At 40.7% G+C, this 27,136-nt stretch overlaps 3 protein-coding genes across 5 annotated transcripts in view; 1 reads left to right on the forward strand and 2 right to left on the reverse strand.

The window, feature by feature from the left end:
- pkn3 (protein kinase N3) overlaps positions 1–9,032 on the forward strand; it is a 31,473-nt gene extending 22,441 nt beyond the window's left edge. The window contains exons 14-22 of the mRNA XM_040157126.1: positions 2,692–2,758; positions 3,068–3,159; positions 5,227–5,403; positions 5,502–5,564; positions 5,672–5,748; positions 6,156–6,298; positions 6,836–6,943; positions 7,159–7,239; positions 7,991–9,032. Of these exons, the coding sequence (XP_040013060.1) occupies positions 2,692–2,758; positions 3,068–3,159; positions 5,227–5,403; positions 5,502–5,564; positions 5,672–5,748; positions 6,156–6,298; positions 6,836–6,943; positions 7,159–7,239; positions 7,991–8,191 (1,009 nt within the window). The 3' untranslated portion in view covers positions 8,192–9,032. The remainder of the gene's footprint in view (positions 1–2,691; positions 2,759–3,067; positions 3,160–5,226; positions 5,404–5,501; positions 5,565–5,671; positions 5,749–6,155; positions 6,299–6,835; positions 6,944–7,158; positions 7,240–7,990) is intronic.
- Positions 8,980–14,176, reverse strand: zdhhc12b (zinc finger DHHC-type palmitoyltransferase 12b). Of its 2 annotated transcripts, XM_040157128.1 has the most exons (5): positions 13,616–14,176; positions 13,156–13,295; positions 12,280–12,372; positions 10,507–10,673; positions 8,980–10,414 (listed from the first exon to the last, which is right to left on the reverse strand). In XM_040157128.1, exons 1-5 carry the CDS (start codon positions 13,710–13,712, stop codon positions 10,099–10,101), a joined length of 813 nt encoding a protein of 270 aa, XP_040013062.1. In that variant the 5' UTR covers positions 13,713–14,176; the 3' UTR covers positions 8,980–10,098. The 2 variants fall into 2 exon arrangements, with proteins under 2 accessions (XP_040013062.1, XP_040013063.1); XM_040157129.1 differs by lacking the exon at positions 12,280–12,372.
- Positions 14,177–17,346: 3,170 nt separating this feature from the next.
- On the reverse strand, positions 17,347–26,289 carry uap1l1 (UDP-N-acetylglucosamine pyrophosphorylase 1, like 1). Of its 2 annotated transcripts, XR_005709750.1 has the most exons (10): positions 25,580–26,289; positions 23,763–23,967; positions 21,340–21,515; positions 21,033–21,205; positions 20,743–20,936; positions 18,885–19,025; positions 18,587–18,772; positions 17,943–18,009; positions 17,585–17,779; positions 17,347–17,433 (listed from the first exon to the last, which is right to left on the reverse strand). XR_005709750.1 is itself a non-coding variant. In XM_040158398.1 (9 exons), the coding sequence occupies exons 1-9, from the start codon at positions 25,914–25,916 to the stop codon at positions 17,663–17,665; spliced, it is 1,596 nt and encodes a 531-aa protein (XP_040014332.1). In that variant the 5' UTR covers positions 25,917–26,289; the 3' UTR covers positions 17,356–17,662. The 2 variants fall into 2 exon arrangements, 1 of the variants encoding a protein (XP_040014332.1); XM_040158398.1 differs by having other exon boundaries at positions 17,356–17,779.
- Between the last annotated feature and the right edge of the window lie 847 nt (positions 26,290–27,136).

The raw sequence follows: 27,136 nt of genomic DNA on the forward strand, positions 1-27,136 counted from the left end.
TTTAATTTTATTTTAATTTAGCTGAAGGAAATTTGTGGCCATCCAGCATTTAATATCCTCAAAACAACTTAAGATACTGAAAATTAGAATTGTATTTGGTTTCAATGGAAAGTACATCTGTGTATATCCACATAGCAGTGATAAGGGATTATGAATTTCCTAAAGCTAGACCTCAGTGGAAGCATATACATGGAAAATAAAATAGGGGCTAAGATGGAGCCTTGGAGTGTACACCACAAGAGACAGTAGCAGAAGATGAAAAATGATTGATCATAACTGATACAGATTTATCGACAAATATTGCAGTATTAGGTTCTGTACGATGATTATTATATTTTTACACTTTAACATACACTCCCTTGCCACTTTTTTGGTACACATATACAATTTAATTAAATACCAAACAACAGAACTGTCACAAATTCTTCATTTAGGAAGACTTTTAATGTTCAGTTTTTGTTGACACTGTCAGAGAGGAGTTAATTCAACTGTGTTTTTATTACTGAGGTCATAGCTGTGGTGGTTGTGTCTTAGACTGCATTCCATTGAAAATTGTTTCTAATATTCTTCCCCCTCATGTTTGTAAATATGGTGGACAAATCATTACAAACACCCCTCAATATAATACAGTCCAGATCAACATCAGTGAAACTACAACCTCTATATAAACATATAGTTAAATTAATAACTCTATGACAGTGTCAATCAAACCTAACCATTATTATCTTTCTAAAGGGAGAATTGTCAGCTAAGCTGTTGTATTTGTATTACATTACTAGATACACCTGTAAAAATGTAAAGTGGCCACTGAGTGTATATGAAACTAATTAAAACAAAGCTTTATTTCAAACAGTGTAAAAGAAACTCATCCTAACTTTTAATCTGACCGGGTGCCATTTCATTTTACTTGCAGTATTGAAATACTGCAGGTGGCATGTCTTGTGGAACAATAAACTACCAAGAAAAATCAACACAAAAAAGCCACAAAGATGCACATAGGAATAAGTAAAATTAGAAACTCCCAAATTTTATGGCAAACATAACAAAATGCTCCATCCAGTTTCGCACAAATAATCAGCCACTCTGTCTGAATTAAGAATAATGAACAAACTGGGTAACGCTATGTATTCAGCCACACCTGCGGCCGCACTCGTTCTTGTTTGAGTTTCGGGGGAGGGGGAGAGTCAGGCGTTCTGCAGGTTTGCCTCAGACCGCAGCAGCTTCAACAGTTAAGTATCATCATTAACAAGGACTAGGAGACTTCTCTTACATTATCATTTACAATAATGTGTTTTGTTTTTTTTGGTTTTTTTTTAAATTTAAGTGGTGTTTATGTTTTATAATCCCTCTGCACGCTCATGTGACACCCAGTGCGTGCGCTGTGTGTGTTATCAGACAACTGAAATACTATGGTGAAATAAGGGGGTGGGTGGCTGCGCTCTGATTTTCTGTCCCGTCTGGCAAAAATTGGTTTTGATCATGCCGTAATGAAATTTCAAAACAAATCCAACCAGTAACCACTACTGCAAACTGTGTAAGGAATTTAAAGCCCACTGCTCTTTGTGCAAGAAGATGCTCAAATTAGGAACTTTGGGTATAAAGCCATTGGCATGGGAAGTTAGAAAAACATAAAGCCACCATAAATAGCCACAAGCAAATGCCTGCCATAGCCCAGTATTGTTCAGTATTCGCAATGGGAGCAACCCCAAAGTCTGGCTCCAGTGCAGTCCATTCTGCAGTAACAGCGTTAACTTCTGCAACTCTGAAGACTCAGGTGAGCTGTCTGAAACCATGTTCTTGATTCTGGTATCACTAAAACCTTCGAGGGTGGAAAGGACAAGACGTCTTACATTACACGATTTGGATTTGCAGATTTCATTGAGAGAAAAAGCTGCTCATTTTGTCCCATGGACAAAGGAGAGAGGCTATTCTGTGAACAAGGAAGTGGAGACTTGCTGGCGCTTGTTTGTGATTATGTCACTCTGCACAAGGGTTTACTAAGGTTCCCCTCACAAAAGAACTCCTGACTTCTGTGGCATCAGCCGTGTCCACCTCAATAAAGACAGAAGGAAGCAGGATGTACAGGGCCAAATGAGAGAGGCAACAGAAGATTAGCTGGGGCACTAAAAAGAAAAGGAAAACCATCCAAGAGGTTTCTGAAAGTCTGACCAGAGATGCAGATGAGGCTGAGGGCAAGACTGGTAATTGGATGTCCCAGCTCATAACAGTCAATTGATCTGAGAAGGGGCTCCAAGCAAAACTTAGCTGACCTCAAGAATTTAGAGCAGGAGATTGCGGCCAAGGGAGAAGAGCTCAGATTAATGTAGCCCAGTTCTTGTGTACCCACACACACACTACTCTTGTGTACACACAAATGTGTAGTCATGTTCAGTTGAATGTTCATGTTAAATTTCATTTACTTTAAGTAAGTAATTCTAGGTTTAAAATGCATCTGTAATGGTTCTGAAAAGATCTTAACAAGTCATAAATTTAACTTCTTGAAACCTGCAGAAATCCTGTCTTTGATAAGGTGGTTTTTAAATTCTGGGAGTAAAGAATAGACATTGAGTGTGCTTTGGTTCATGTTATGAGTGTAGAGAACACAGTTTAAATAGGTGGAAATTTGTAAAAATGGCTTAGGAATTTTTCACTTGCTAAATATTTGTGCACTCTTGTATTCTCATGCAACAGGGATGAAGGGCTACAGATCGAAGACTTCAACTGTATTTCAGTCCTGGGAAGAGGTCACTTTGGAAAGGTACACATGCAACTTTTTCTCTTGTGCACTATACCTGTAAGAATGCCAGAAGCAGTGTTTTGACCAGAAAAAAACACCACGAATACTCAGTGACAAATGAAGGTCAGTTTGGGACACTGACCCTGTAATCACAACGTCTTATGTTCGAGTTCGACCAGGAACCTTTTGTTGCATGTCATCCATCTCTATATTCCGTCATTTCCTGTCAAGTCTCTTCTGTATTCTAGAAATGTGGCAAATGTTTTCCAAAAAAGATATGAAGGTTACTATGCATCAAATGTTTCTCCTGTACATTGTAACTGATCTAAGGTGCTGCTAGCAGAGTACAAGAAGTCAGGCAAACTTTATGCCATCAAAGCCCTGAAGAAAGGAGACATTGTGACACGTGACGAAGTAGACAGGTAAGAACACCCCTTAGCTAGTTCATTTGGGACATAATTACATTATAAAGACTTCTTTCTACTTCACTATGTCCCTAATGGTTAGGATCTAAATATGTGACTGCACTAGGAGCTTGTATCACAAAGCAAGTTCTTTTTAGTCTGGCTATCTATGGATTACAGGGCTTCGCTGAGCCTAACATCTGCTGTCCTGGATAACCGGTATCATGAAGCTGGTTATGAACTGGCTGTTTACTCTGGGTTTACATATTCTGCTATAAGTGTGTTCATGTCAAAGAAGCAGAGTTGTTAATTACGAGCAACATTGTCAGAACCATAAATGAAGAACTTCATTCTCATTCACGAAATGAGATCAATAATTAAATGTGTTTGGTATTTTAAACATTCTCTGTATTATAGAGTGAGTATTCTTTGCTGCTTTGTCTCATGATGTACAAAGGATTATGAATCAAAAGTTAAAAGTAACATCAGGCTCTTTCTGCTTCCAAAGCAGTGAGGAGAATAAAAGTGGTTTATACCTGATGGGTTCTATCTGGCTGAAATGATGCATTTATAATTTCCTGGGAGCTAATTAACAATGTGTCAATTATTTGTCTCATAAAAGACAGATGGTTTCATTTTTACTTCCAGTTATCAGAAAGTCACCTAATGTTATTCAGACCTGCGGTGATGGAATAACAGTGTAAAAGCATCAATGCTATTAGGAATTCTGTCAGGAATTTAAAAAAATAAAAAATTACCAGACAAATTTGACTATTTTGTGCGGTGAACTACACTTCCATTTGTTAGATTACTTGTTTTAAACCCAGATTGGAACAGCAAAGTTATTCTACTGACCCATATAATATCTCGTTATTACTTGTTAATTTATTGTAAATTTAAAAGCCTATATGCAGTCCAGTCCGTAAGTATTTGGACAGTTTCACATTTTTTTTATTCTTCAGACTTTGTGCTTGAAAACAAAATAATGACAAGTTTCAGCTTTTAATTTGAGTAGGTTTACATCTATATAGAACTGTGTGGGAGATATCGTCGTCTGAATAAGGTGCCTAAAGTTTAGGGGTTCAAAAGTATTTGGACATATACACATAAATATGATGATTTTGTTCGATTTTAACATTTTGTGTAAAATCCTATGCAGTCACTGACTGACTGACTGTCTGTGGATCAAAGATCTCAGACACTTTGTATCCTTGGTGATGCTCTCCCAGAGCTTCACTGCAGCCTACGTCAGCTCTTGCTTGTTGTGAGTTCTCTTTGCCTTTGTCTGGTCTTCACCAAGTGGAATGCTGCTCAGTCGGACTGAGATCAGGTGCTTGACAGTGAAACGACACACACCCGCCCTAGAAACATTTAGCAGCCGAGTGTCCAGTTACTTTTGAACCCTTCTAATTTGGGCCCTGTGTTTTAAAGTGGCTATATCTCCCACACAGTTCTTTCAATAATTATATAAAGATACTCAAATTAAAGATGAGACTTGGCACTTCAACATAGTATCCAGTATTTTATATCAAATACAATGTGGTCAAGCACAAAGCCTGAAGGATGAGAAATATGTAACAGTCCTGGAATGTATGTCCTTGTCAGGATCCTGCAGGATTGGTGATTCAATAGTTGAGCTGTTTTGATCTGATCCTCTGAATTTAACCTGTTTTGGGACAGAGTAGCTTTGCAGCATGGGTTACCATGGTGATCTTCCCCCGTTAAAAGTGAGACAGCCTCATGATACCAGAAAACCTGAGATAATCCCAGAGATAGCTGGATAACACAACAGTCTAACTTCATGGTACAGGCCAATGAAGAACTGCTTGTTCTTAATGAGCTATGTTGTTTGAGAATGTAACCTGTGCGATAATAAGTAAACAAACTTGGACATCATTAAAGAATAATATGAATATCGTCATTTTTTGTATTAACAAAATTTGAAAACATGAAGGGGTCTGAATACTTTCCGGATGCACTGTAACTAGGCTGCCCTGTACAGTAGTCAATGGGCAAAAAAAGGGGCAGTGCATGCTTAAATACCCAGCATTTCATTAGTAACTAGCTCTTTGTGTTTGCGTTCAGCCTCATGTGTGAAAAGAGGATCTTTAACGTGATCAACGCCTCTCAACATCCTTTCCTGGTAAACCTGTATGGCTGCTTCCAGACTGCAGACCACGTGTGCTTTGTGATGGCCTACTCCCCAGGAGGAGACCTCATGACACACATTCACACCAGCATCTTCACTGAGAAACAGGCCCGGTGAGCACACATCGCTCCCTCTAAACCACAATCCACTGATATGCAGCAACATTGTAGGAGTGTTTTTTCTACATTATCTCCACTTCTCTGTTTTTAAGGTTTTATTCATCATGTGTACTGCTGGGTCTGGAGTTTCTCCATCAAAACCAAATAGTTTACAGGTGAGTGCTTGTCACGCTGTTTTCAGAACAGGATCACTTCATACCTAGCTGCATGTTGGGAGCATGTAGCATAAATTGGTCTCTGTTTGCCAACTTGTGTCTGTCAGGGATCTGAAGCTGGATAATCTGCTAATGGATGCAGATGGTTTCATCAGGATAGCAGATTTTGGCTTGTGCAAAGAAGGTAAGACATTATTAATGAATTTTAATGTCGTTTTACAAGGGCTAGTAATAGTCAACCTCTTTTCTGATGCAAACCTTTTACCCACAATACATGGCAAGTAGAAAATAGTTGAATGTCATTCATATTTTTTGAAGCACTCTATACTGTTTGTGGGAATTAAAAATGCAGTTGGTGTACAGTGATCTCCATATCATAGTTTGTACATAATCATTTGTCTCTTGACAGGATTTTGTGTATATGCAGGCTTTGGAGTGTGAACACCTATTCTTGTGATGTCATACTGTAACTTAAAAAAAAAAAAAAAAGTTTTTCACAATAATTGCATATTAATATGTGCAAAACAGTGCAAAACTGTTTTTGTTAATGCCACTGATTGACAGTGTGTGTAATCACTGTACTATTTGTAGGTATGGGCCACGGGGATCGAACCTCAACGTTCTGTGGCACACCAGAGTTTCTGGCTCCAGAGGTCCTGACAGACAATAACTACACACGTAGCGTGGACTGGTGGGGGCTGGGGGTTCTCATCTATGAGATGCTGGTGGGGGAGGTCAGTAGAATCATGCATGTTAACTGCCAAACTGAGCCGGGCAGTTAAGCAATACCAGTGTATTGCTTCAGGAAGGGAAAATTGCTAGCCCTTTGTCTGTGTAAAAATACATTCTAAAGTTCATCAAAAACTAAAATGAGTTCTCAGCAGTGTGAGTCAGTCAAATTAAATGAGTACTTTCAGTACCAGATTGTCTTTGTGGGAAACAATGTTTCCTTGTTGGGATGCTGCAGAGTAACAGAAATAAGAAATTGTGTACTTAAAAGACTAACTTTGGAAGATACCAGCTTGATTTGTCTGAGTCAGCCTCATATTAGCCTCTGCTTACTTTTGGAATGTATTTTTACACAGGAATAGGACTGTGGATTTTGTCCCCCATCTTTTATGTTGAAATTATATTATGAAGGGATCTCTTTGCGGCCAGTGTGGTCAGGATAAAAAGGGAAAGCCAACAAAAATTGTACTTTAGTTAACTTTCCACAGAAGGAACAGAATCTTGTACATGAGCATTAAGTTTTTGCTGCTCTGTTCTTTCAGTCCCCCTTCCCAGGTGATGATGAGGAAGAGGTGTTTGACAGCATCGTCAACGATGATGTGCACTACCCTCGCTTGCTTTCCCCTGAGTCTGTCTCTCTCATTCAGAAGGTTGGTGTCCTATTAGATGGATCTGAATTCTCCATGGGAATTTTGTCAGGATGTTTTTAGACTACGAAATCAGTCTGGTGTGTTTAAAACTTGTAATCATGAATCAACATCATTGATTTCATTCAACATTTGATTCAATTACAGGGCTCTAAATGATCTGAAGGTTGCATGTCCTGTTATACTGACTGCCCTCCATTGGTCTCACTGCATTTCAGCTGCTGCAGAAAAATCCGGAGACGCGACTGGGAGCGGGAGAGGAAGACGCCTCGGAGATCAAAAGACACAGATTCTTCCAGGTCATTCCATGGCACTTTTCCCAAGCGTCTGTAACAAACTGTTTTCCGAGTAAATACTGAAACTATAAAAGGCAATTTTCTGCAGATGTGTACTTGAAGCTAAAAAGTGTGAAATAGTTAAGACTGAAATAAGTTTGGGTTGTGGTCAAAGGACAAATACTGAAAGAATTTGAAATGACAGTTGAAGTGAAAGTGCTAAAAAGAGTTGAAGATTGAGTTGAAGTTTTCTTTAAGTATTTAAAGAAAACTGCACTTCTGAATTGTCGAAGTGTAACTGAGAAATGAGCAGGAAGCGCAACTTAAAGTGGAAGTCCTAAAAGTAACGGATGCTACTTCAAGTCTAGCATCAGTGTTGGCTGAAGTGTAAGCACTGAAAGCAGTTAAAGTGAACTGTGTTTGAACAGTAAAAGCAGAGGAACTCTCAGTTCAAGAATAAGAACTCAAAACAATGGAACTGTCAGTTGATGTTTAACATCTGAAAGCAGTTGAAGAGTAAAAGATAAAAGCAGTTGAAATGTCAGTTAAAGAGTAAGCGATACCTTGTATGTCTTCTGATGGCTGCAATGAAAAAGATATTGTGAAACAGTCAAATGTATTTTAATTGTACATCAACTTAAGCAACAAGGTAGTACATCCACAGCACTCACTGCATATTGAATCCAAATCAGAATGGCAGGTTTTTGTCTGTGTCTATAATTTTTGTAACTTGCCGGTGATTCCTGCTTTTCTTAAACCCATTGTCTGTTGACAGGGGATGGACTGGGACGCTCTCCTGGCAAAAAAGGTGAAGCCACCATTCTTGCCACTCATCAGGACGCCGCAGGACATCAGTAACTTCGACGAGGAGTTCACTCGCCTCAAGCCAGTCCTCACGCTCCCACGAACACCCTGCATCCTCACTGCTGAGCAACAAGAAATCTTTGCTGACTTTCACTTTTCTTTCATGAGTTGACCAAAGGGATCATCCCCTCTGTACTGCCTCATCATTGTCAAAGGCGGCTTGTGTTTGTACCTACTTTTTATTGGCTTCTGATTCAACAAAGTTTAGAAACTAGTCTTGCCTTTTTCATGTCCACACAGTTCCACATTCCAAAACCACGTAATTATTGTGGCCTATTTTCTGCACACTACAAAGTCCTTGAGATGCTCAGTTCTCCAGTAAAATTGGCCTGGTTTCTCCACTGCTACATTTGGACACTCACTGGCTCTGATTTCATGATGCAGCGTTTACTTTTTAACATTTTTTGGCTTTCTCTCAAATTGATTTTGAGCTAATTGTTCTGTGCTGACTGTTTGTCATTTTGCTTGGGATGGATATTATGCCAGTTATGTTCAGAATGTCAGCACCGCCTGCTCATTGCGAAGTACTACTCTGTAAATATTTGGGATCTAAATGAAGAAAATTGACTGAAGGTCAAAGCATTGATTGTACCTTTTGCTACTTACTATGGACATTTTGTCCATCTATTGTTAACTAACCTATTATATGTAATTTGTAATATACTAGAAATAGCCAAATTGTTAATTTAAGTGCTTTGATATATTTCTCAGCCAATACAACTGTTTGTAGTTGTACTTTTAAAATAATACTGTCATGAAGATTATGCTTGTATAGAACAAACCAGCCTGTATGTAAAGTGTAAACTACATGAAGGAAATATGAATGAATAAATTTAGATCTGCTGGACATTGAATGACCAGGAAACTCTTCATGAAACAATTATTTATTGATGTATACAGTATTTTTCAAAGTAGTATAAAACATTGCATGACAGTATTGCATATAATTCAGCAGTATGACATGAATTAAATGTTAATTCATATGAACCAGAGCTCCAGCTAACAATGAGTCTTATTATTAGAGGCAATCTGAATTTTGTCCAATTCTACTGCTGTACATTAAATTAACATTTATTGCTGTCTCACAAGGATAGTATTGCACAAGGAAATGCTCAAATGGAGAGACCACAAAAGTATTGCACTCAAACCCTTCTACTTAAACTCAGCTCCTGCTCCGCAGTATCCTTTTAGTTACTCTAGTAAAACACTTATACAAAATTCTAAAGACATTTTCTGATTTAAAACAGTTTAAAAATTAGATACAATATAAAATAGCTTGAAATTCTGTCCATTGAAAGTCAAAGCATCCTGTACACCATGGTTGGATTAAATGCTAGAAACAATAGTTTCTAGCAATCGCATGAAACTACACTAAAGACGACAAACCAGTTTTTATAAAAATTCTCCACCTTGTCCATTGGGATCTGACTCCTTAGATCTGGATTGTCTACACATGCCCCTAAAACATATTTTTTACTCAAATGTTGATGCAATAAACAATGCTTGGGTCAACAGGACTTTATGGATACGTTCATCCAAAACCTTAAAACACTTCTTACAACTGCCTGTTTTGGGGAAATGGTATGCTTGAATGGCTGTAAACAATTGTTAGAATAAGGTGGAATGGCTGCAGTGCTGGTAACCCATTGTCCAAAGAGATGTTAACTAGGAGCAGATATCACATTCTGAGGAAACACAAGACTATTTTTTATTCTGTTGACAGCCATGCCTTGGGGAGAAGAGGAAAAAAAATACTGGAAATGTAGAAAAATTTGGAATGCAACAACATAGCAAGACGACACAAGCAAGCGATCCACTGCAGTACTGAGCTACTGAGAGGAGAGATGTTCAAGGAGATGGGAAATTTGGCAGAGTTGATAGTGCCTATATAAAGGTAATCTGCACACGAGGATCGTTTATCCCCTAACATTGTGGTTAAGTGTGTGATCCCCGATTCCAGAAAGGTTGTTCATAAGTGAAATCTAGTCTTTTCAGTCTGTTAATGCTTGTGATATGTTCCTAGACTTGGTCACTACCCTCCCTGAAGTACACCTGCTCCCACACCACTGTGCCCCACACGCAGAAGAAACCCCAAAGGTTGTGGAAGGTGCCGCGGTCAAATGGGTTTTCATCTGCGCCACAGTGTTTGAGGTAGGAGATGCGGTGGCGCGACATGAACTCCCAGGTGGTGGCGTTGAGAGAGACCAGGTAGAGGTGGGAGCCGAGCAGGAGCAAAACGATCAGCGACAGCAGAGCCACCAGCACGACCACAGCCAGCAGCATGCCGTTGGTACGCAGCCACAGCTGCCAGGCGGGTGCATAACTGAAACCCGTCCTGAGGAAACAAGCGGGAAAAGATCTTTAGAGGCTTTACAGCTGCAGCATTAATCTGCCAGCAGAAGGGAATGGTGACAGTGTTGTACTCACCAGGCTATGTGCAATCCCCACAGCAGTACCAGTAGCTGGACAGCCAGGTATAGCACAAACCAGCGGTGGTTCCTCTCACCAACACAGTTCTCGATCCAGGGGCAATGATGGTCGTAACGCCGGACACAGTGCTGACATGTCTGGCAGTGCTTTGATCTCATTGGCTGCTACTTGGAATAAAGGTCATTGTATTTAGAGGAAACATACTGTAAATAAAGGCTTATATTAAAAAACATACATTTGTGCTCGGTGGACTGGAAGCGTTAGCAGCCAGGCTTGATTCGAACAAGTCTGGCCAGTCTTGTGTAAAGAAAAAAAAAAAACAGCTGCTAGGAAAAAGATGAAAATACCATATACAGCATGTGTGTTTTTCAGAAAGCACCTGGATTATCATCACTTTTGACATTTAGAACCCAAAGCTTAAACTTTTCTTGCTGCTGTGGTTCCTGGTGATTTTCTTTTTTTTTCACAAGTATCACAATAGGAACAACTTTCCCTCTCTGTATCAAGAATGTCCATCCACTCACTGTGGAAGCTAAGGCCTCATTACAGAATATACGCTGGTTGACTAGTTGTTGATCTTGAAGCAGCAATAATCGTTTTACACAGGAGCAATGGGGGTTGCATTCAAAAGTAGGTACTGGCAAAAGCTAGTGAGTGGACCTTGAGTTAGAATTTTTCTGTCAATATATATGAGACTTAACAGGTTCTTTAGGTTTTGGCTGAAATAATGACCTGGATATAAAGGCTTTTCTTAACTGATCACAGTTGAAAATAAATCAAAACCATCAGATTTAGATTAGATTTGGTTGTTGTCTCGAGTTAGTCTCTATCAATCGATTTGAGAGTGATAAGAGGTTTTCATAGTAGGTTCATAGTTTACATTTTGATCATGGATCGTGCTTTTCATCGGCAGGGAGGTTACAGACACAACGGAAAAGACAAAATACTGACATACGGTCAGCTGCTACATACTGCCGTACACAGAGACCTAACTGCTTAAATAGCTATGGCTCCGGTATCATATGATGTTTTGTGTTCACTGGAGGTAGTATGGGTGTTTAACATAGAACTGTGCTGCTTGGCAACCCATCTGTTATTCTATACCACCGAGGGATCCTACAAGTGCTGTAGAAAAGTGTCACATATCAGCCTGAATTGCTAAATTGTCACCACATAGAGATGACAAATTGCAAACACCTTGTCCACTATCCATTAACCATGCAGGCAATTAAAACAAAAAACAAAAAAAGTCTTAACTCAAGATCCTCCAGCTTCTTCCGGAGCTTTCAACTACATCTCAGTCTTCCCCAGTTCTTCCTCTATTATAACTTTAAACATATGACTGAAGTTTCATAGTTGACAACTGAGCAAATGGCATCCGCCATCTGCAAGATGTGGCCGAAAGCTCTGGAAAAATCTATTGAGAGATTATTTATTTTTTTATTTTTTTGTCAAACTACTGTTTCCAAGGTCAAAAAAACACTTTCAGACTCAAATACTAAATTTTGACAGTATGACATAAATCAGACAATGATGAAAAACAAATTTCTAACAAAATTCCTAAGTTTTTGTAAAAAAAAAAAAAAAGGTCAAAATAATTTAGCTCAATCCACGTGCTGACAAAAATATCTCATTCACACTCTTTGGCTTCAGAAATCTCACCATCTTTTTTGTAATTGCGCTAACCCGAGGGAAAGTGTTCCCATCCTGAAATAACAGCCACGTGCCACATGAGCCCATGGCAGCACGCAGACACAGCGGACAGCATACCTGCAGCAGACAGCGGCCACAGCGGCGCTGTCGCAGGGATTTGGTGGTGGGGGGGATCATGTCCTGCTGCTCCTCAGTCACTCCCAGCGTGAACTGGCACAGCACAGGAGACGAAGGGGTCAGGAGGGCCACTGCCCGTTTTCATTTTAAGCTTTTATAATGACCTGTTGTGCAATTTATTCCCACAACATATTTTTTTCCCAAAGGTCTGATGTACACATAATCCTGGGTCTTTATCACGAGATAATTATCAGGACTGGTTCGATAGTTTCATGTATGATTAAAGTTCATCTTTGAATGACTGGCCAAGTAAGCAGCTTAACATTACTTCACACTCCATTCTCCAAGATACTATGAATTGCCCTTGCAGTGTTAGAAAACTGCTAATATTCCATAAGTCTCCTCCCTGGCCTAGAGGTGTACTCACTCCAAAAAAAACAGTGATGCATCAAATCCGTGCAACACCTGCACTGCAATACATCTGCAATGCCCCGAGGAAGCGGTAAGAGATACTGTCAGCTGAAATCAATGTGTGTTTCTCAGGTCAGAGAGGTGCTACCTGTACTGGACTCAATGTAAATCAAACATGTAAAAAGACAGCAAAAGACCATTTTCTGTTGTTTGCTTAAAAAAATACATGGGCTGCAATGATTAATATAGTTATTACAATTGTTACACACATCTTTCTCTTAAGGTGTCCCATACATCATGTGTCTTTCTCAACCAGCAACATCAACAACAACTGCCTTTACAAAATAGTATCCAGTGGCCTCTTCAAACTATTATAGCTGCTTCTCTGACTCTTGACACCAACCGATTTGGCAGAAAGCTGTCTTATGCTTAATGACAGAAACAGACATTAGGATCATTACTAACCTGCAAATCGCTGTCATCGGACAGGATGAAGCCGGGGTCCATCAGAGAAACAGCGAAATAGAGCAACACAGACACCAGCACCAGGAGGACGAAGATCACAGGCTGGACCAGCTGGCCGGTCTCCTCCTGCTTCCTCAGCTCTTCGACCGAGACACACGGGGGAAATATGTTTTAACCCAGTCACTCACACACACACACACACACACACACACACACACACACACACACACACACACACACACACACACACAAGTCCTGCCGAGCTGGGACCCCAATGGCTGCTCCTACCCGTGCTCACACTCAATGTTTACTACACAAATGCCAATCCGAGCTTTCTTCCTTAGCTGACATTCGTATATTCGCAATCGCCACTATACATCAGGAATGTGCTTATTTCCAACTTCAAGCCTACAGCTACACATAATGTCGTGGTGCATCGTTCGTTTGTGGACAGGCTTACCTGTGTCATGTAGGAAGAGTATCAATGTTATGACCCATGTCAGAATCACATGAGCCGTTCTTACCAGAAAGCCTGAGCCAAAAACATTTTTGAACATTGTCCTAGCCTGTTAAGGCGTCCATAACAATCTCGGGATGGATGTGGGCGCTCAAACTCGCAGGGCTGTCAGTGGCAGGGGAGTCGGTGGCGGGTTACTGGTCAATGACAAAGTGCTATCTAGCGCTCTAAGACGACACCCTCCTGTCAACTTCACCGTTAACACCAAAGCAACGCGTCCTGTCCGAGAACTAGCTGACTTTAACGTCGCCAGAGATGGAAGGGTTGGAGTGTGACCGTCTGCGCTAGGATGCAGTTTTCACATGATCTGTTTCGCCTGACTAAGCCCTCGGTTGAATTAGATATGAATCGAAAAGCATGGTATCTCATTTTTTTTTTTTAGCCTATTATGTTAGAGCTAATAATTATTGTGACTAGGGTTCTGCACTTGTAACGCAACACAAACCGTCCGCTATGTCTAATGCATTTGTTTTTTGTTGTCGTCCCCTTTCCAGTTTCAGCTGTGATTGGCCGGCATCGGTCACGAGACAGTCCAAGCTAGGGTGGCCGGGAGGGACATTAAAGCGCGAGGGCTATTCTGAAAAGAGGCACACTACGACTGCTGGGTGACGTCAGTGAAAAAAAGGTCGTTTGTGGCAAAATTCTGGAACAGTTTGTCCAGTCCGACTAAACTGGTCCTTGTTTTCATTTAAATAGATCACCAGCATGTCTACAGAGAAATTAAACAGCAGACATAATTTAATAACAAGTTACATACACTCTACACAAACTCCAGCTCCCTCTTCTGCGGAAGCTCATTTGTCTGGTTAAGTGGAACACTCTTGTTGGTAAAGTAACCTATACTGCATGTAAGGAAACAATTCTAAAATATGTATTCAGATATTTCTGCTTATTCCAAATTGCATCCATTCATTTAGGTGACTGAGTAGTCAGATGTCGAGTACTCTGCAGCTGCATCTAATGACTCAGGCGTCAGCAAAGTGAGATGGAAACCATAGTAAACTGTAAAAAGTGATTAAGTGTCCTGGAATTAACAGTTGGGATATTGTAGTTTGATTACAAACAAATGATCAGACAATAACTTCAAAACATGTTTAATTAGTCTGAGGGTCTAGCCTTATTATGGATTTGGACAATGCCTTTACAAGCAGCTCCCTTATCATCATCTTTTCATCTGTTGGACTGTAACATCAAGTGATCTTGAACCTGTCCAGGTCAGGGAGTTCCTCTTCCCGTGTTTTCCATTATGATTTGATTTTCACTGGTAGGATTGGGTCATACCGCTAGCGTTACTTTAAACAAAACTGCAGAATCTTAGCATGGGTGATGAAAGGGATGAGGGAACTGAGGGGAATCATACTGGCTGGCTATGACTTTGTACACATTTCTGAGGGTCAGGACAGGATACTCTACTGGTTGGTACCTGTAGCGAAGTGTATTGGTAGCATAGTGCCAGACCAGCCCAAGAGTTCCTTCTTAGAGTTCTGTGTGATCTTCATTTAGCCAGAGCTCTGAGGAGGCAGACCGAGCCTCTGATGGTAAATGTTGGACCTTCGGGCAGTTAAGGGCTCGCTGGAAAATTTCTAATCCACGTCAGGCCAAAAGGAAATGTGTGTGGTCCTAGAGGACCTTTAAGATGGAGCTGTAAAGCATACAGTATATGGCAGAGCAAGGGCAACAAACGGTACCAAAAAGGTAAAACCTGCCAGTCATTTAGACTCGCAGGTTTATTTTTCTTCCTACTTCTCCACAGGAAACGGAGAAGGAGTTTGTCATCAGGTAGAAGTCTGATCTGAGGGAACATGAATTTGAGTTCTTTACTCATAGCAAATTGATACTGACTGACGTGCAAGAGGACACCGATCAGGGATGGACCAAGAACTGGACCAGGTTGAAGATACTCAGACTGTGACCTTAGTATTTGTATGAACAGTTGAAGATAAGGCAATGCTTACCATCATGTTCCACTAGATGATGGATGATGTACTGCACCAAGACTCACTAGATTGATTTCCCTCCTGAGGAAACCCGACTTCTCTATATCTTGGTTGCAGATAGCTGCCTGTTCTGGGTTACAGGCTAACTGAGCTTCTGTGCGTCAGAGGGAAGCCGTCACTGCTGTCTTGGGAGCTTGGAATATAAAGGCTGTCTTAAGCCAAAGTGGTGGTGTTGCATATTGATCGACGCCATCTGCTGTGAAACGTGGTATCGGTTTCAAAGTGAACTGGTTATGAATTTAGAAAATCAATTTACCAAAGTTTTCTCCACATCGTGACAGGCGTCTGTTCGGACAGAGCAACTCTCAAGAAACTGGGTATGGACTTCAATAAGTGCTTCGGGTTCAGCAGAGTTATGGTCTTAGGAATCTATGGAAAGGTAGGACCTTGAAGAGCCCAGTAAATGGTGCTATCATCATGTAAGTAAGACACGCTGGATTGTCAAATAGCTGAATAGGTGTGCCCTGAAGTTGTCTGAAGGCATGGAAAACCAGAGAGGGATAGGTCTGCTCAGCCAAACCAAGATGAGTAGAGCTAAAGTCTCAGTTAATTAGGACTGTATTCAGGGGATTAGAGGCAGATAAGATATTAAAGGTGATCTTCATTCCCTCAATGGTCATGTTCGTAAGAAAAGGATCTCTGACAACTATTCAAGCTCAAGGAAGGAGGCGGAATAGACAATAGAATTGTTCTTTGGGAACCGTCATCTAGGATAGCACGAGTTTCTAGTCTGTATCTTAAAAGAACCTTCCTAACCTTGAGGAGAACCTTATATTTGTTCGTTAAAGGGTGTTTGAGCAACAGACAGTGCTCCCTCTGTGTCGGCAGGTACCGCAGCTTCACTACTTTGCTGAAAGAGCGTGTACTGCACATTCTTACGCTCTACTGCGTCCCTCACTGTCGCAGCCTGGTGGCTAAAACACACAAATCCACAAGTCCCTGAATTTTGCGGTCATGGCAAAAATAATATAAATAAATAAATAAATAAATTTTAAAAAAAATCAAAGCCCATGTGCTCAATGACTGGCTCTTCAGGCCACTATGCGGCGACAATAAAAAAAACCTTTGAGCGCCTGCTGCTTCACACCTAAGTGCGCTCGTTTCCAGAGGCAACGGTCTTACTTGTCTTTGTCAACTGTGGAGTTTTTTGGGAATAGCGCTGCAATCCCTGGCCAACCCTCTGATTACACTGTGTTTACTTTCACTGTATTTCTACATGAAATAGTGGTTTTATTTTTAATACTGCGTATGGCTATATAGGTTTTTGCTTTGTTCCTAATTTAGCACCATTTACTGTGACATATGTCAAAGTAAATGTTCTATGTTCCATCTTTCACTTAGTTATCTATTACATGTCTTACTTTTTAAAATGTGCTTTTTGTTTGTTAAATTAATCAAAACAGATGACAAGCTACATGTAGGTCACAGCTCCAAAGCTGAGCCTTTCCATGGAAGCTGCTGGAGGTTTTCTATGACTTTTTGTGGCTCAGCACAATGATGCTCTGAAGGAAATATTCCGCAAAACAACTCAGTTAACACCCAGCTAAGTGAATTTCTTTCAAGAATATCGTGAAAGACATTAGCATAAAAAGAAACAGCTGAAAATCAATTCTAGGAACTTTAAACAGGTAGTAGAGAGTAGAATGTATTTAATAAAAGAATGGGAGAGGACACGAGGTGAGGTATTTTGATTATATTTTTTACTAGATGTAAAATAAATCAATGTTTATATAAGTTCCCATAGCTTGCTGCTTGTCCCTTGTTTTCAAGTGAGCAAATCACATGATTTGTGGCTCTTACAAAAGTGACAATTACATTAGATGCATGAAATGGCAATTCGATATAATTATCATAATAATTATCGATATAACACATACACTTCAAAAATGAATTTAAACAGTTGTGCATACTTGGGCCGAAACTACCCAAACAATTACATATAGGATTTTCTTCTCCATGCTGTACTTCACAGTGGTGAAATGTCTGCTGGCAATCACATAGTACTCTGTTCATCAGAGAAATGTTTCTGAGCCTGCAGCTCTTCGGCCTGTTTTTTATCCAGAATGAATGGAGTTGGCAGTGTCTTCCCTTTCAGCAGCGGCTCCAGGCCCTTGCAGAGGAAGTGAGGTGGTGGTTAAATTACAGTACCTTAATTAAAATGAATTAATAAAACACTATAACTGCTCTGTAGGTTTCACCAGTATAACACAACTTGTTAGTAACCGAACACGTTTTTTTTTAATCTAGATCTGTGGGCACTTTCCTTTTCTCACCTCTCCAAAGTACGAGACCAGTGGTGAAATCTCACAATGAGCTGGAGTATTGTCCCCCGCTGATACACTATAGGAAAAAACACACACAAATACACCTTTTTAGATCACAAAGATCGTATTTTTTCAAGTTTTAATACAACACATTATTTTGATGGAGTAAGTTTTTGTTTGTAGATTGTCTACCACAACGTCAGTGTCGCACTCTTTCAGAAATGTCAACAAAGTTTTTTTAACTGATATCCAAAGAGACAACTCTGACCCTTGATATCACTCCGCTAGATACTATGACCCCTGATCTAATGCTCATTTGCAGTATTATATGATTGGAAGGGTTTAGCTGGCTGCTGCAACCCAAATTGATTGGAGAAAATCTATAGATAAACACTTGGCAGGATGAATACAAGTGTAGCACATACAGTAAATAATGTAACAGTTAAAGGAATAGTTTGACATTTCCAGAATTATGCTAATTTGCTTTCTTGCCGAGAATTAAATAAGACTGATACAACTGTCATATCTGCTGGTTAAATATGAAGCTAAAGCCAGCAGGCAATTAGCTTGGCTTAGCGTAATCTTTAGAAGTAGGGTTCATGTTCTTACATTATATGCTGCTGCAGGGTGTATATAGGTCCATTTTCACTGACCTAGCTGTAGTAGGAAGGGTATTCCCATGTTCATCTAGCAGCTTGGCTCCAGCAGCCATGGCCCAGCGGCAATGCTGAGCCAGCAAAGAGTTCCTGGACGTGGTCGGGCTGTCTGTGGCTGCCCCATCTGCATTTTTCAGGGGGGAAAACTCATCCTCTCTTACAACCTCAAACACAACAAAGTTCCTTCCAAAGACAGAGAGTAAATGTTTCAACTATTAGTTATGTCATTTTATGTGACGTGCAGTAAAACAATGGATGTCAATAGCTGAAGACACAATGTAATAATCAACAGTACCTTGAGAATGGAAAGACATCAAAGACAAATTTCTCCATCTTTATGCCATTGGGATTGGTGGGTTTGACTTGATTGCCACGCGTGTCCACAAAGGGCACTTTCTTCATTGCAACATGTTGTTTCATTTGGCCTTCAAATTTCCTGTAAGGCGAAAGAAATAGTAGGAAAACCAACCAATGATTATAGGACCCAACAATATGCAAATGAAGATTATATACAGAGTTTATCCTCTGGGGGCCATAAGGTTCCACAGCTGTGGAAATCTAGCCATTAATTTTTGTAGTTTTTGAGATAACATGTCAGGGATCAAAGGTACCAAAGGTAATAAAGTGCAAACTTTGGCCCAATGGTGGTGCTACAGTGTAGGACAGGGAGTCACCAAAATCTTTTAAGAATCATCTGCTGGGGAACACAACAACAAAAACCATTTATGAACTGTTGCATGAGTAATTTCCCACTGGTAGAAATTAGTGCTCTGAAGGTGTCATGAGTACTATCTGACAAAATTTTGTGTAGCCCCTGTCATCAAGGGTAATAAAGAAAATGTAGTCACATAGACTCACCCCAATAACCCCAATGTATTGTTGTATGTAAGTAAACAAACAGTAATTGAGTGAGCACTGAAGCATTGTTACAGTATCCTAAAGTTGTCTGAAGTGAAAACAAGCAAATGCAACCCCTGCAGGAAACTGATACATTTTATTTCATGAACTTGTGCAAAAGTTTGGGCAACCTCAGTACTTGAGTCAAAATAAGCTACAGTGTGTGGTGTTCATGGTAATGAAGTAACATGTCACCCAGTGCAATAGTGTACTGGATTTTTTTAAATAGTTTTTGAACATTGAGCTTTATGGCACATAGGAATAAGGGCCTTGATTTACAAGCAACACTTGTTAGTAGGAGACATTTATTGTTGGACTGAGTCTGTACATGAGATTGGTTGATAATAAGAGATATAGATCACTAGATTTTTGTAACTTTTTAAGATGGCTTGTCAAGCACCACTCCTAACAAGATTTTTGACATTCTTCATTAGCCACATTCATACTGTATCTCCAAACACTCTGCTGATGAACCAGAGAATTAGACAGAATTACATCCAGTTAAATTTCAGTTTCATATGCATGCTCCCTCTCTCTTGACTGCCCATGCTTGTTTGCACTCTCTCTTTCTCTCACCCTCTTTTTTTCTGTGAGTCAGTTAAATGATGTTTAAACCTAAGTATCATTGAATTAATTTCCATTCCTAGTAGCATACTCAGATCACAAAAGCCAGCCAACACCCGATCCACGTTCAACACCGGTCAGGAGGAGGGTCGGCTGATTAGTACTGACCCACAGAGATCGAGCCCAATGATGGTTTGATCCATGTCACCGTGTTGGTCTGAATGGGGTAATAGTGACAAACCCCATTGCAGTTTGCCTCAGCATTAAAGAGTTTTTTGTTTTTTTTTCTTTTAGCTTCTTTTAACTTGCTGTTTTGGTTTTTCAGCCTCACAGCTTTACTGCTTTGGTTCACGCTCTTTGTTTCATGACACAGGAGGAAGCTAATTTCAGCAGAAAGTTCTTATAAACTTTATAAGGTATTTTTACAGCTTTTTTTCTCTGCTCCCAAGTGGCCAAAGATCAGTTAATGCAGGTTTAACTTTGAAAAATGGATGACCTTAGATATGAGCATGTCCTGTGAAAGTTTGCTTATCAATGTACTGTATCTTTATAGACTTCCATGAACTGCCTCTCACCCCTTGGTCTGTAGTCATTTTCAAATAAGTCTAATTATACTGTGACTCCCGTGCTTGTGCTGTGCTGTCAGAAAGATCCTAAAATCTCATTAAGTATGTGACAGTAAAGGCTCTTACTCTGCTACATCCTGCAGGAAAGCCCTGGTAAAGAAGTGATTACAGATATTTCCGGCACTGTAGACCAATTCTCCTCCGGGTCCTCGGAGTTCAGCTGTCTCTGGCTGGATCTCGCTGTATTCCACAACCTGGGAGATGCCTTGCACCCTGCAAACCACGCCCACTGGCTCTGCAGGGTGCGCCTTCTCGACCACCTGGTACATGATAAAAGCCAGAGGGCAGATAGAATCGGGAGTCAACTGACAATTTGGGCATTATGCTTCTGTATCTACTGTGTGATAGTATTCTACCTTGGCTCCACAGTCAGCCCCTTTGTAGAGACAGAACCCAATGAACACAGGGTCAGCCATCTTGACCAGGATGTTGTCCACACAGTACACATGCAGGTACTCAACACCCTTCTTCTTCATGTCTTCCAGCACCATGTTGTCCCTCAACGCCTGGTACAGACCACCATTACCATCTGACAGAGAGTGGAGTGGTTTGAAACGTCATCATTCCCTCAAATTACCCTTAACAATCATCAGTGGCAATAAGTGAAACCAAAGTGATTTCATGTTGTTTCTGGGTCTTCTGAATGAGCTGATATGTACTTACCTGGGGCCATGGCAATCTTCCCTTTACCCTGCAGGATGACCTTCCCATCAAAGGTCACTGCTGGGATCATCCTTTGCTCAAAAAAAAAGATGTTTGATGGCTCCAGACCAAAGTAGTTGGCCTCCTTGAAGAACTTCTCAGTGGGAGCCAGAGTGAACTCACTGGTCATTATGTACCTGAAGAGTTGAAACAGACAAAAGGTTTAAAATGGTGAACTTGTATTTACGCTCTATAGTCCTGTGACATTATTTATCTTAAAGCTTCTGCGAGCCAAAAACACCCAAAAAACGTTTTTAACACTTAACATTCCTTAAAGCTGCACTAGTCAAGATTTCTATTTATAAAAAATGGATCACATGGGTATTTGTATGTGAAAGTATTCACATGTACTGAAAAACCCACAAATTATTATCCACAGTTTCCCTCAGCTTTACTGAGCATTTAAACATCAGCTCATCATTTTAATTTTCTGGCCCCACAAATTGACTGTTTTGGTTCAGTCTCATCACTCTCATCAGTGTTGTTTCCAGCAGCAGCAGGCAGCTGTTTTCAGAGAAAAAGCCTCTGATAAAGCCGCTGTACACTACCACGGTTAGCAACTTGGTTGAGAAGATAGTGGATCATTTCAGACCTACAGCGGCATGGCTCTGAAGTCGAAGTTGAGAAAAAAGGGTATAAAGTTTTTCAGGCTCTCTGAATAAGCTGTATAACAGATGAATAGGATGTAACATCTTCATTTTATGTCTTTTTAGACAGATTACTTAGCAACAAGAAAATCACTGACAAAGACCATAAACCCAACCCTAAAAATTGCTTTTAGGGAAAACTTGAAGGAAATACAAATGAAAACACACTATCAGCACACAAATTTCGTCTATCAGCTTCCCATCTACCATTTAGTAATAATTACCTTCAAATCAATATAATGTATTAATTTACAATTTAATACATTCATTGTGATTTAACGTTAGCTTAACCTCATCAAATCGTGAATTCCACTACAATCAAAAGCTAAGGTGGCAGTTGGTGCTACTCTGCTAAGCTAGGGTTGTTAGCCTACCATTAGCATGACTAGTTTAGCCATTTTTATTCTCTATGTCCGGATTCAGCCACTGCCTTATTTATGTGAGATAATAAACTAACTAACCAAGATGTTAGTTAATCAAAATAATTGATATATTTCAATTACAGGAAACGGCTAGCAGGTTTTTTTTTTAGCTGTTTTCTTTGACATTATACAGTTCCGGTACATGGCATAAAAAATTACATGTTCAAACAGAATGGATTAAGGTACTGGTCTTAACTAAATTTTGACTAAACACATAGTTACTGCATCTTGGTCGTGTATAGCAGATTTAGCAGCTAAAGAGCCAGATGTATTTTCTCAGGAGTGGTGGGCACCAGAACAGAGCTAGGAGAGAGAATACTGGACTTGCCAGGGGAACTGAAACAACATGCCGAACGAATGGTAATATGACACACAGTATTTGTTGTGTCAGCATAAGCCTACACATGATCAGAGTAGTTAAAGAGGTACTGCCCAGTTAAACTTGTTTTTTGTGCTGTAAACAAAAGGATAGGACTGTACTGTGATGGAACACATCAATGCTTGTGTTGATATTTTCATTTCTTGCACGAGTTATGAAAATCGGCGTCGGATGGGTTGAGAATGGCGCCATCTACTGTATTAAATCACCCTGTACCTTCCAAGGCCAATGCTAACATAGAGTCAACTGTTACGGACTTATTTACATCATGAAATGAATGTTAACACCTTGTAGACAGAGATGGGCAGCCCATCTCCCCTTGCACCTGTCTAAGAGTGGGAGTCTGTGAAACTGTGCTCACTTTCAAATATATACTGATTGAGACTCATCATTCACAGGAGTTTACATTATTTTTTGCTAAGCGGTTCAGACTTGTGCTGGCTGCAGAAGCACCACCGGACTGCATTCTTTCCCTTCAGACCCTCATATGGCTCAGCTGTGGTTGCAGGCGGCAGCAGGTCCCTCGATAGCAACACGCTGCTATGAACATTCGCAAACGGCATTTTTCTCGAGACTGCTATTCTAACTACATGCTCGGCTCTGAGAGCTCCAGCTTCAGGCATTAACTTTGGCTGGAGCCAACAGCTTGAATTGATGCTGCTCGGGACCACCATGGTCCTCCGCACACAGTGTCCTCTTCAGGGGATTCTGGAGTGGAAAAAAACCTCCATCTCTAAAGAGCCCTCTAGCATTGGTGCCTTGCAGTCACTGAGCAACTCCTGCCTCACAGGTCCCTGCCCCTGGCTCCCCGCTCCCCTCTCTCACCCCCTTGCCCACTTTTTTTTCAGCATTTTTCAAAATTATGAACGGGATGGAGTTAGGCTCAGAGCTGGGGGTTTAGTTACACTGCAAGGAATATCCATCATATAATCTTACCACGGAATGGTGCATTTTGAACCATGCTTGACATCTGCCAGCTCCTGGATTTTGTGAATGCGTTCTGCCTGGATCTGATACAAGGTTTTGCCGCTTGGTAGCCCAACATTGTACATCCCTTTGGGATACTGAACGCCAAGACGGGTCCCCTGACCGCCAGCCAAGAGCAGGACTCCAACTCGATTCTTTGAGATCTGCATCAGCCCTGTCCAAAAAAGAGAGGTAATATGAGTGGCAGTACACATGTTTACTGATTTGAAATCAGGACCTTTAACAACTGGTCAACACAGGCACAGTAAATCTTTTTTATAGTGTAAAGTGAAAACTTTCATAAAACTTTAAAGCTAGCATTAACGTTTAACTTGTAAATGTGTTTATAATGCTGTGGTTCAGCTGTTCAGGAGTTTAAGGAGGAGTTTCAGTCCAGTGGTTCACAGCCTTTTTGGCTTGTGACCCTCAAAGCCAAGAAATGCTTACCCACAACCCCTTGTAACAGGTTGCATATGAGTGGACCTTTCTCAAAACCATGCAAATTCATAATTTGCCACCACCACATACCTCAGGTTGGCCAGTTGCCTAATGGAATCAAAACTTTGCCTTTTTCAGTCCAAGTCTCCAATAAACTCAATACATCAGATATACATTAACAGATGAAACATAAAATGCTCTCATACATTGCTTGTATTGCTGCCCTTTAACAAAAACTTAGCTATGTCAAATACTGTAATCTACATTCGCCTGCCATATTGACCAGACTGCAAAGTCCAGCAGACATTTTCAGGAGAAGTTCGGCCAGAAGATCATGATAAAAATGGATTGTATCAGTGTTAATATTGGATTTTGTTTTGATGTGACTGCCAGCAGTGGAGCAATTTCAGCCACTTTGCCAATACATTGTTGACATTTCTGTAGTTCTTCTCACTCAGAGGGAGATATTGTCGCTGTCAGAAATTCCTGGTAACGCTGAATCTCGAGTCAGAGGCTGGTGTGAGCGTTTTTACCCCACTCTGCTGCTCATACCTAAACTTTAAATGATAATGAGGTAAATATGATATTAGATCTTTATCATTCATATTGCTACACAAGTGTTTAGTGACCTTCTGTTGTAGCTGCTCAAGGTGGAGCTAGGTAACTACTTTATATACTGTTAGGTACTTTATTCCCAACCTAGGGGCGGGTCCCTCTAAAGGGTCACGGGGGGGGGGTAATAAAATGATTAACGAGAGAGGAAAGAAGACGAAGTTCTGTTTTTGGACTTTTTTCTAATTTTAGATTTTTGTGAAATATTGGAAAATTTGGGCATAGAAAAAGTTAATTAAATGAAAACATCTGGTAAGTTCAGAGATGAAATGTCTCTTTGGGGGAACTGGGGGTCCAAAGTAGATACTCCTTTTATGGAAGGGGGACACATGCCAAAAATGTTTAATATTCATAAAAGGCACTGGATTTTATAAACTGGTGTTTTTTATGTAAAGTCTTAAGCTGTCAAAACATGTAGTGGAGTCAAAAATACAACATATATATGAAATGTGGTGGAGAAGAAGTTTAAAGTAAAAGAAAAGGGAAATACTCAGGAAAAAGAAGCAAAAACCTCAAAACTGTTCTAATGTACATTACTTTAGTTAATTAGTGCTTTAAGGGGACACTGCAACTAAATATGTCACATCTACAGGCGGACTAGTAATAAGACTGACACCACAAACATGTTGTTCAGAAACTCTGCTCCCTCTTCCTCTTTTTTCCCCTTTGCCCACATTTCCAAGTAGTTACAGGTTACCGTAGTCTCTGTAAAAAAAAAAAGTGTCGCTGACGTTCACCTTCATTTTCCCACGCTGCGAGAGAGTCTCTGTCGCTTTTCCTAACGCTGCCGATGGACTGTGGGGGGACCGGCTCTACGTATTGGTCCAGACTAGCAGAGGGGGAGGCTGCAGCCTTCGCGGCCCCTTCACAGTGATCCCTCAGCCCCTGCAGGTCCAGCTGAGATAGCTCCTGGAGGAAGCTCTCCCTGTCCCCCTCGCACAACTCGGGCCAAAACTGCAGGACGTGCGGCTGCCCTGCGTTCTCCAAGCTCCGCTTCACTTGCTCAAAGGAGAGCATCTTTCGTGTCCGGGCCAAAGCCAAACCGTGGAGAAGGAAATCAAAGTATGCCGGCATCCAACTTCCCCCTCCGAGCAGCCGGGTATGGGCTTTGTACGTGCGGTACTTTGTAGGAAATGACTGCGTGTCGTGAGCAACTCGTGACTACGGCTCTTGGACCGATTCAGGGATCCGGCTCTGTAAGATCACATATAACAGGAAGTCCTGCGGCGGCCGACTCCCAGACTTCTGCATCCTGTCACAGGTTTACAGGAGCAGCCATGTCTGAAAAGGCCCACCGAAGACCGACGTTTGCATACAAGTTCAAGCTGACTCCGCGCCCTTCGTCAGCTGACTGTACCGCCAGATTTGAGAACCAGTCTGCGGCTGCGCAGTCGGTGCGCTTACCAAACCGACGACCAATGACAGGTAGATGCGAACGAGCTTTTTCGCCGCGTTTCACATCAGATATTCGAGCACATTGCTTCCTCTACGCTCTCAGCCCAGGGACCGTCTCCAAAGTGCCAACTAAGAAAAACATTTACCCCTGGCAGTGATATTATTTCATTTTAATGTCATTTAAACTAAAACATCATATACAATCAAATATTAAACATTTGCACTATATCGATAACGACCGAACCTACTACCAAATTAGACAGATGTGGAAAGTTACACCGTCCTTGTGTTACATATTTGTTAATATACCATCAGTGGCTACTTCATTAAGCGAACCTGTACAATCGAATGCCACCCAACACAACAGCCATGTCATAAAGTCTACTTTCATGACGCCCCTAATCACAGACTTGTTCAGTCAGTTACATGTTTTAAAGCCGACGTCCGCGTTAGTGGTCTAGTACTGGACTGCTTTATATTCAGAGCTGTACCTGTTAATATGCCCCCCAGTATGTAAACGGGAAGGACAGAAAAATTCGAAACACCTCTCAATATCACGTAGTTGAGCGTAACAGCACCGCAATAATAAACATATATATATATAATACAATTCTTACATGGTTCATTCGGAGAACTTAGTACTTTTATTTTGAATACTTTTTAGTACATTTACTAAGTGAAAGGATGAGGGCAGGACTTCTACTTAATAAGGATTTTAAGGACCTGGTCACACACTTGTGTACACCTAAATCCTTCCAATCTGACGGACAAGCATCTCCCTCAGAATGATTCCTAGAGGTATTTACGACTTAGAAATTAGACATCTTTTGGTTCAGTGGTTTGATCTGCTCAGAACCCTCCTCTCACCCCCACCATTGAGCTGTGTGTTTGATAAATAA

This window comes from Xiphias gladius, chromosome 20 (assembly GCF_016859285.1).
Source record: "Xiphias gladius isolate SHS-SW01 ecotype Sanya breed wild chromosome 20, ASM1685928v1, whole genome shotgun sequence".
Lineage (NCBI taxonomy): Eukaryota > Metazoa > Chordata > Actinopteri > Istiophoriformes > Xiphiidae > Xiphias > Xiphias gladius.

Coding starts and splice junctions, on each gene's coding strand:
- zdhhc12b (XM_040157128.1), bottom strand. CDS start 13,712: ATGTTCAAAAATGTTTTTGGCTCAGGCTTTCTGGTAAGAACGGCTCAT. Junction 13,296..13,615: donor ACTCTTCCTACATGACACAG/GTAAGCCTGTCC, acceptor TCTCGGTCGAAG/AGCTGAGGAAGCAGGAGGAG. Junction 10,415..10,506: donor TGGGGATTGCACATAGCCTG/GTGAGTACAACA, acceptor TTGTTTCCTCAG/GACGGGTTTCAGTTATGCAC.
- uap1l1 (XM_040158398.1), bottom strand. CDS start 25,916: ATGCCGGCATACTTTGATTTCCTTCTCCACGGTTTGGCTTTGGCCCGG. Junction 18,773..18,884: donor GATGTCTTTCCATTCTCAAG/GTACTGTTGATT, acceptor TGTCTTTGGAAG/GAACTTTGTTGTGTTTGAGG. Junction 18,010..18,586: donor ACCCTTCCTACTACAGCTAG/GTCAGTGAAAAT, acceptor TTTTTCCTATAG/TGTATCAGCGGGGGACAATA.